Source organism: Rhamphochromis sp. 'chilingali', assembly GCF_963969265.1.
Source record: "Rhamphochromis sp. 'chilingali' genome assembly, chromosome: 11".
Taxonomy (NCBI): domain Eukaryota; kingdom Metazoa; phylum Chordata; class Actinopteri; order Cichliformes; family Cichlidae; genus Rhamphochromis; species Rhamphochromis sp. 'chilingali'.
This window is the reverse complement of record NC_137938.1, coordinates 5,535,031-5,544,979: the sequence shown is the minus strand read 5'-3', so window position 1 is coordinate 5,544,979 and position 9,949 is coordinate 5,535,031. Positions and strand designations below refer to the sequence as shown.

Here is a 9,949-nt window from a genome sequence, read left to right as displayed (position 1 = left end):
ATGCTTATTGCAGCTGCTAGCTAAAAACGCTAATTTAGCGTAGTTTGCCCTGAATTCAGCTTTGACAAACAAATATGATCGACTGTTTCTAGTAGAATTCCAAAGTTGTCATCTTGTACCCTCTCAGAGTACCCCTTTGTATGCTTGCAGAGACCCCTACAGTAGGGAAACATGCAAAACGGTGCCCAAACCTTTGTATTTTAGCTTTATTTATGCCTTACACAGCATCCAACTCTTTAGCTAACTTAATAACTTTAGCTAACATGAATAGTTAGTCTAATTCATTAGTGCAGCATCAACTCTAGATCTTTTATCTGCTTAATTTGTTACTGAAAAACAAAGACCTGGTTATGAAACTGCTTGACAGTCAGTTGTCCAAATACTTTTGAGCCTCTGAAACTGCCAGACAGTGTATAAAAATTATAAAAATAGCTACAATTCTTAAACAGTTAATGCCTTTTGTTTTGTTAAAACAATTTGATAAAATCTTAAATTATGGTCCTTCAATCACATGTTTTATTTGTGGTGTATACAGGCAAAATTATATAAAAAAATGTTTTTGTTCAAACCCTCAATGGACTATGTTTAATTTATCATAAGCATAAAACATAAAGCCACTGGGACTTAGAAATTATTATCTTACAAACAGATCATATGGCCTAGCAGTATTGAGTCAAGTATAACTGGCAGTGAGTAAAACTCTGCAGTTAATAGTGAGACTTCCCATAACATTATTTTAGTGGTAATATTTGAAAGTTATTTTGTCCACCACTTCCCCTGCCAGTGGCGGACTCCCTCAGACATCGGTGCATTGGTGGTTCTTTGTGTCTGGGGATGGGCGTCCAGGTACACACCGGCTCACTCCTTGGCGGCCGCTTATCGGGGCCTGGAGCCTGGGGCTCGCTCGGGCCACTGTGGGTGGTCGGTGGTCGGGACCGGTGGGGTCCCCCCAGCCTCTCGGCCTGGGGCTCGGTCACTCAGGCACAGCTGGCTGCCGGCGGAGCTCACGGGCGCGTCACTGCAACTCCCCCTGGCTTCTGCTCCGCGGCTGCTGAGTGAGCCCTCGTCTGGGACTCTCCTCAGCTCTTTCTGGGACAGTGCGGCTGCCCCTCTGTTAGTCTTCCTTGGTCTCTTGTGTTCTGAGGGCCTCTGGATGTCTGGAGTTTTGATCTCCTCCATACCTGCTTCATGCCCTGGAGGACGGGGCTGTGGCCCCCCCACACCCTCTAGCAGATCATTACATGAAGGAACCTTTTAAAAAAACAAGCGCGTCCATGCTCACAGGTGTACACACGGGTGCTCACACACACAAACTACACCTTTTTTGGCTCCTACCTCAAAGCACACTGTGTGCTGTTGATCTTATGTGCTGCACAATAATGTTTAATATTTAGTATTTACTGTCATATTCCCATATATCATTGTGATGTTGTTTATTCTATTACTCTTGTTCTCTTCTGCTTGTTTTCTTTTTTCTTTCTCAACAGGTGATCCAGGTGATCGATATATGCTTTTTCTTTTTCTTTTGTTTTTCCTGCCCATTCTGTTGGTTTTTGTCTTTTGCCCTTCTCCCCCATCCCTCTTCTCAGCTGTTTCTCTTTCCCTCTTTCTTTCTCCCCTTCTTTCCCCCAGTCAAGTCTGTCCCGTATTCAGCAAGTGAAAATAAAATAAACAATAAAAGGTGAATCAAATGGACCATTATGGCAAAGCTGGGATGGTCAATTTGGTAAAGTAAATCCGTTGGGCATCTTTCTTTGCCTTTAGACAATAATTCTGATGGCAAAAGAGCCAAACGGGACAGGGAAAAAAAAAAAGAAAAAAAAAAGAAAGTTATTTTGTCAAATTTTAGCATGTTTCTTTTCAGTTTGATCTGCCATTACAATCAAACAAAGATGTATAAAGAAGGGATTGTTGGGAATACACTTAGACATCATATTTTTAGGAAGAAGTTCTCCTTCTATTCTGAACAGCACATTAACAACTCTGTGCCTAATGGATGTATGCTGCCTCCCCATGCCGTTAGTTTGCTTAAGAAGCAAATGGCTGTTTTCTCACAAAGGAAATTTCCTGTAGAAGATCTGTTGAGGGAGCTGGAGTTGCAAGTCACCAAGGGGCAGCCAAGAAAATTAAAGAATTTAGAGAGTTCCTGTAAAGAGCAGTGAGCCAAAGTCCCTCCTGAGATGCAAACCTGGTGACCAACATCTCACTGGTGTGCTTGTCAGCAAGGGTTTCTCCATCAATTAATAATAATACTTAAATACTTATTTTACCCGGTGACATGCAAATGAATGTGAATGAATGATTAAATACATTTTTTTTATGGATTTGTGGTTGATATTCAGTCTCTCTACATCAGATAAAGCTACCATAAAATTCGAGATTGTTCATTTCTTTGTAAATTCAGCAGAGGCTCAAATTATTATTTCACTCACTATACAAATAAACTTAGCACAAAAAGTAAGGAAATCTTCGTTTGGTCAGTTATTTATTTTTTTAACAATGCTTCTTCCTAATAAAACTTGTCCTGCTGGAGAGCATTTTGATTTCCCTTTTCATGTGTAAATGGTGCTATATTTGATATAAATAAAAATGTATTTGTGGGTTAAGCAGCAGAGTTCAGGACGTGAGTGGTACCGCCTTATTTGGCCATCGTTTCTGGTAAATCAACGGTGACAAGGAGTACCTGCAAGCATAGACCCTGCTCCAAGCCTGCAAGGTTTGACCGTTTTGGATATGGCCCTATCTATATGGCAACTGGTGTTTAACAAAATCGACTTGCAACATTTTTGTAGTGAGCCCCATGCCTAGGGACAGGTTCCACATCATGGGGGATGTCCAAGAAAGTGAAGGAGAAGACCCCACAAGAAGACCATTCACTCAACCTCTCAGTACTTTTGCAGGACAATATGGCACATGGCTCTCTACCCAAACAATCCAGAACAGACTGCACACAGCAATCTCCAGTCTCATAAGGCTAGAGATTGCCGTCAAAGCCTATGAGACTGGCCTTCTCTTTCAGACCCGTTTGCACAGGTGTCTGCAACATGTGCACTAGAACCTGAACGTTTGGAGGGACGTCATGTTCAGTGATGAGTCTATATTCTGTGTACAACAGGTGGATTGTAGGGTCAAAGTGTGGAGAAGATACCATAAAGTAACAGCTTTTGATGATGATAGTATAGGGCAGCATGTCCCTTGCTGGAAAAATAAGGCTTGTCATCACTGGAAACCTGACCTCAACCCAGCAGAACACTTGTGGGATCAGCTTGTGTGTGCTGTTTGTGCCAGAGTTCTTCCACATGCTACTGAAGCTCCTGTTTGTTAAATGAAAGAACTGATGACTTGCCAAAATGTCTTGGTTTTTACAGATTTCAATAATCCAGTGCAATAAGCGACACCAAACAAGAGTCAAAAACAACATACGCTTTTTGGCACTGTCAGAGTTTTTTTAATGGTGGGATGGTTGAGTATGTGGGTTAATGAAATACTCAATTTTACTGCTCAACTCATAAATACATCTCCCTTAAAAATGGAGCAAATAAATAGGCTTTCCAGTGATATAAGATTTAAAGCCAAGAAATGTTACAACAAAGAAATAATTCACTAAAGTCCTTTTTCTGATTATTATATATATATTTGTGAGTGTCCTGCTTTTGTTCCTACTACTAGTTTTCTAGTTATTGGTGCTTTCAATTTTAAGTCAGTGGGTGCCTGTTAAACTGACTTGTTCCATTAACCAAACTCTGGTGAAATATCAGATAGACACAGAGCAGTGTGGGAAAATTCTCATAGACATCATATACTTGAACAGATTAAAAAACAAATTAAATCAGAATCAGAATTAGCATACTTTATTTTTCCCTAAGGAAATTAAATGGGTTACAGTTGCTCCAGTACAGTAACAGAAACAGACTAGACTATTTAACAATACAATATATTACAGGTTTAAGAAATAGCACATTATATACAAATCACTGAATAATAAATATCAACGATTGACAGAGGTGAAACTGTAACAGGCTGCATGCTGGTTGATGCATGTGCACTGGAAGTGTGAGTGGAAATGACATTTGGGCGTCTGTTAGTATAGCATGCTCAAGTCTGTGCATTAAACACTGAAGTCCATTAGTAATGGCTTATATGAATAGAAGTCCTGCTGTACATGCTTATAGCAATACTTTAAAAAAATAACAGCGTCAGCTTTGATCTGCAGTTGCTAAGGGAGTCCAAGTCTGCTCCTGTTAACCAAGAAAATGCACCCAGAGAGGATGTTGCTTATTCATGTGCCTCAACAATAAGTCTGAATAATAAGAGCGCGCCTCTCCCCTGTCTCCACAGCAGACCTGTCACTCCTGCTTCACTGGGCTCATTTATATGTGACAATGTGTATTTGCATGGCTGTGGTATCTGTTCCTGAGTCAGACCTTTAGTACAAACAAGGAAGGAAATAAATGGGGTTAGAACAAGCTGTGGATGCACACACACTAAGGTAGAAGAGCAAGCTGGAATCAATAGCCTAATACATGAAAAGCCACTGACTCTGTTGCTGATGCAGAAAGGGAGACGTAACAGAGATTATCTTGGCTTGATAATGACAACACGATCTTACTAAAATCAATGGAGCATATGACACTGCTGCAGCTTAACTAGGCGGAAATGTGCTTTGCACTTACCAAAGCTCATTTTGAATCAATACACATTATAAGTCTCTCTCTAACCGGAGGTCTGGCAACAGTTTTTGATTATACAAATCTGCAATAAAGGGTCAAAACAGATGGGAGAAAGAAAAACAGGAGCTGGAAGATGAGTTCCTCACTACTCAATTCAGCCGGTCACGTCAATTAAGATGTGAACTTGTACAATTCCAGCAGTTCACATTCAAAGTCCCCTTTTCCACGGCTTTGAAGTTTTTCTAAGCCACTCAAATAGTTCCATTCGCAGAATGTGGAAGCTAAAGGAAGCTTTGATTTTTGGAGTCGGCTTTGCCTGTCACTTTGTGTTACATGCTGGCTGATCTTAAGGCTAAAATGGAGCGACATTACCATGCTGTCAGCCTTTTCTCACCACTCAGTTTCAGTCACTGATTTGCCCATTATTGACTGCTACACAACTCAAGTGATTGGCAAACACTGTAAAGGATGGTATTGCACAGGGAAATTAGACTTTGTGCTGCTTATGCATTATTGTTTGATGTTATGTTTTTTTTTGGACAGCCACTAGTTCTAAATGTAATTTTTAGTTTTAATGACATGCAGGAATTCAAAAGCATAGGGACGTATTTCACAAAGTTAGATTAGCTCTTCTTAGGAGCTAGAAAATACAAATGTGGGTAAGAATCAAAGGAGGCCTACACCAATTTATTTGTTGGGCACTGGAGAGTACTACTGCATAGGTGAAAAATTTCCCCTTTACTTCTTAAAAACCAGCTGGCTATTAGCAGCATCTAGGAATAGGCTTACACAAATCAGTCCAGCTGTGATCATTCAATGTATGCAATGAAAACTGAAGGAATTTCAATTACAGCAAAATTTAGTGTCACAAAGTATTCAACCAAATTGAACTTGAAAATTGAATGATTTTGATGAAATCATGAACTATTAGACATTGGTGTGATGTTATTAAGATCATCCTTGATTAGAAATTAACATTATTGTCAAATGCAGTATTCTGAATACTTTGGATTACTTAATATATTGTCATCCATTTTACAACTACATGAATGTACTATTGCTGTGTAATTTATTACTATTACTGAAAGCTACTCGCCATACAAATACCAACTAGATTTTTAAATCTTAAAAAGAACCCCAGTTATTAAGACATGTTAAGACAAATATGCCAGATGTTTTCCTTTTAAGCACATTTTATATAAAACCGATTTACTAGTAGTTATTTACCTAGCACTGCACTCTGCGTAGTAACATCATACGGTTGCACCGCATCATGTTTACAGTAAGCAGCACATGTCGATGGCTTCTGTTCAACCTTTCCAGTTTGAACCAGAGCAAACCGAGAAAGAGGATGAAAATAGTCATCCAGTACTTAGTTTAGATGAAGATGAAAACAATTGTGGGCTTCAGATCCTGGCTTTAACCAAAGCTTGCATCTCTGGACTGTGTCATCAAGGGGGTTATGGGCACATTGGTGATAATATTTGTAGATAAAGTCTGCTACTGTTATTGTTTACCATCATCCAGGAAATTGTCTAGCATCTCTTTGTCTTTGCATTTCTTAGCGTGGTGGCACGGTCACCTTATGGGGAAAAATTGTCGAGACTGCATTTGGTTTCAGTCTTCGCTTATAACCAGATGCACATGTGACCTCTTTTAGCAACTGTGGTCGACTAAATGCCTTGAACGCATCAGGGCTAAAATGACGAGCCTTGGGTCTTGTGGGAGTTGTACTCTACCGCAAGCCTCCTCCCATTGCTTTCTTCTTTTTTTCTCATGAGGAAAGCTGTGCAGACTTACATCTGTTCCTTTGTTGCCTTTCAACAGGAAATTACAACAAAAAGCTGCATAATGCGGCATGGCAGTTCCTCTCCTGCAATAACAGGTTAGCAGAATGAAAGCGCCTATACTGCCGACAACCTATATATGTCATCGTCCCAGAATGCACGGAGTGCGCAAAAACATGACCGCTCTCACGGCTCCAAAATAGTTTCAAACAACAAAGATTTTATGAATAACAAAAACACTGTAGTTATTCTCAAGTATGTTTTTATGTAGTGGAGATAATTTGTAATATATTTAGAGTAACTTGTCATAATAGTCGGGGTTCCTGTTAATATAAAATGAGTAACAGTAGGGTGGACATTAGGTAAGGCTGCACTTTTTTGCAGTGATCTCGTATGGAAAACTATTTCTGTAGCAGTAATATGTTTTCTTTTTGTCTGTTAATAATCATGTGGATGATTATTGATTATTTGCAGCTACTAGGTTGTTAATGCTATCCATCATGTCTAAAAATAGCATGTTAATACGTGGAGATCCCGAAGGCTGCTCTAAAAATGATCAGATTATATTTTAAATATTTGTTCAATTCAAATTAGTTTCAATTATCTTTTTTTTCTTGAAGAAATCTACTACATCATGTATAATTTTTTTTAATCCATCCATCCATTCGCTTCCGCTTCTCATGGTCGCGGGGGGCGCTGGAGCCTATCCCAGCTGTCATAGGGCGAGAGGCAGGGTACACCCTGGACAGGTCGCCAGTCTGTCGCAGGGCCAACACACAGGGACAGACAACCATTCGCGCTCATATTCACTCGCACATTCACACCTAATGGCAATTTGGATTTTCCAATTAACCTATCCCCACAAGCTGCATGTCTTTGGACAGTGGGAGGAAAGCGGAGTACCCGGAGGGAACCCACACAAACATGGGGAGAACATGCAAACTCCACACAGAAAGACCCTGGCCTGATGTTGGAATTGAACTCAGGACCTTCTTGCTGTGCGGCAACAGTGCTAACCACCGTGCCACCATGTTGCCTTAATTTAAAACTTGTTTCATTCAAGCTGAGCAAAGAAATGGTCCTTCTCCAAAGACTCCAGCATCTGAACATCATTAAGCTGAAGGAGGAAGAGAAGGAGAGGCCGAAAGAGTCACAGTCAATCTGGAGCAGGGGAACCCTCTCCAGATGATCCAGCTGCCCCAGAGCCCCTGGGTGGACAGATTCAGAGTGTGTCTGGACCTGGTCCGGCTCCTCCACTTCCTCTCTCAGTCGCCTCTGGGCTCCGTGGCCCTTTGGACTTCTAGCCTCGGCAGTTTGTCACAGTGTCCGGCTCGCTGAAGCTCACGGACCTGGATGATGCCAGCGCGGAGGAGACCACCTGTCACACAGACGCAGACTGTACTCTCCAGTTTCCACACAGAAACTTTACTCTGCCCTGCTCAGCTTGGGGTGTGTGTGAGGGGCTAAACGAGAAGAGGAACATTTACAACGCCTACAGGTATTTTTTCACCTACCTGCTGCCTCACCAGGCCCCGCCCGGCCTCACACACCTGGTAGACCGCATCATGAACGCCACAGGGGAGCTGAAAGCTGACATCAATCAGACACTGGAGGCCTTTGAACACATCCTCCACCTCTATAAGTCTGACCTACACCTGGAGAACCTGTCTCCATCAATAATCAGAGATCACACTGTGATGCGAGGGATGGGCACTTCTGGGAACGTGGAGTACCGCTGCTGGCCATCCTACAGCCAGCAGAGCTGCGTGCTGTCAGTCCACAGTGCCCGAGAGGCAGCGTGCATCTGTAACTCCCACTCTTAGTGCAACAGCTTCACTCTGACGGGGCAGAAGACTTGGACGGGCCGCCTCCTAGCCTCTTTCAGGAGTGGCTTCAGTCACCTGGTGCCTGATGGGACATCAGAAGTTTATGTAAAGAAGACAAAAGTGGGGGAAAGGCAGACGAGAGGGAGCGAGAGAGCATGTGGGAGTACAAGGGAGAGAGGAGACATGACAAACTGGGGGGAACATAGAATGAAACATGAGGACGGAAACAATACACAAGCACTCATACAACATATATAAACACACACACACACACACACACACACACACACACACACACACACACACACACACACACACACACACACATAAACACAGAGTAAAACGACACATGAGGTAATCTACTAATCAAGAAGGTAAACAGAACATCCTCGTTGATACAGAATAAACTCAAGACTAACAAAGTGAACTTAAACATAAACAATAATACAAAATGACATCAAAATACAAGAAAATTCAAAACACTGGGTCTAATTACCCAGGACCATGACATATCAAGGCTAGGTGTAGCTCAGCGCCCAGATTACATCCTTTGTTGTACTATTACATAAAGATCTGGTGGGAAGCTTTTAGAACATTATTTGAATCATTAGGTAGAAAAAACAGCACGCTTTGCCAGCCTATCGATAAAAATCATGTGCATGATAAGAGATAAAAGGCAGTCTTGATTTCTTCCGTGATATTAACACTTTGCTCTTAATTATGGTGATTTGAGATGACTAGTGGAAATAATTGGGTGGATGAAAATTTCTTAATCAGCTTACCTCTGGACATAATTCACTTCTCTTTTGTTGTCCTCTCCTCTCCAGCAACTTTTGCAGTCAGAATAATCTGAGTGCACTGTTGTGAGAAACATGTTTTACTTTTCCAAGATCAGCTGTATAAATTCACTACAGGCTCCTCTTGTTCAGGATTTATCTGTTTATTTCTTCATTTCTATTAGTGTTATTTCAGTTAATACATTGTCATATATAATGTCTAAGGCAGGACAGGCAGAAATACATACATAAATACTAGGGGTGCAACAATACACAAAATTCACGGTTCGGTTTGGTTCGATACTTTGGTATCACGGTTCAATATTTTTTCGATACAAAAAAATGTTCATGCTTTTTTAATTTGTCATTTATTAAAATTATAAATATATATTTTAACTCAAACGTACAGTTTTTGAATTTAATGTTGCTGAAACAACAAAGGGATAAAATAATAAATCTATCTGATTGAGAAATCACTCATCTTTGGAAAATGGTAAATGGCCTGTATTTACAGTATATAGCGCTTCTAATAGTCCCTAAGGACCCCAAAACGCTTTGCATATCCAGTCATCCACCCATTCACACACTGGTGATGGCAAGCTACATTATAGCCACAGCCACCCTGGGGCGCACTGACAGAGGCGAGGCTGCCGGACACTGACGCCACCGGGCCCTCTGACCACCACCAGTAGGCAAAGGGTAAAGTGTCTTGCCCAAGGACACAACGACCGAGACTGTCCAAGCTGGGGCTCGAACCGGCAACCTTCCGATTACAGGGCGAACTCCTAACTCTTGAGCCACGATCACCCCGGAAAACAGAGTTTATTACAGAGAAATGGCTCTTTCTAAATTAAAAGCTATACTATACGCTTCTTCTGGGCTATATTCTC

General features: G+C 41.3%; 1 protein-coding gene across 1 annotated transcript; it reads left to right on the top strand.

Annotated features, from left to right (window-relative positions):
• Nucleotides 1–2,831: 2,831 nt before the first annotated feature.
• Nucleotides 2,832–9,136, top strand: LOC308405516 (extracellular tyrosine-protein kinase PKDCC-like; the record flags this gene model as incomplete). The annotated part of the gene is given in 6 exon segments (XM_080896188.1): nucleotides 2,832–2,888; nucleotides 7,521–7,593; nucleotides 7,596–7,756; nucleotides 7,762–8,277; nucleotides 8,281–8,440; nucleotides 9,111–9,136. Coding segments are annotated over 6 exon segments (993 nt in total).
• Nucleotides 9,137–9,949: the final 813 nt, after the last annotated feature.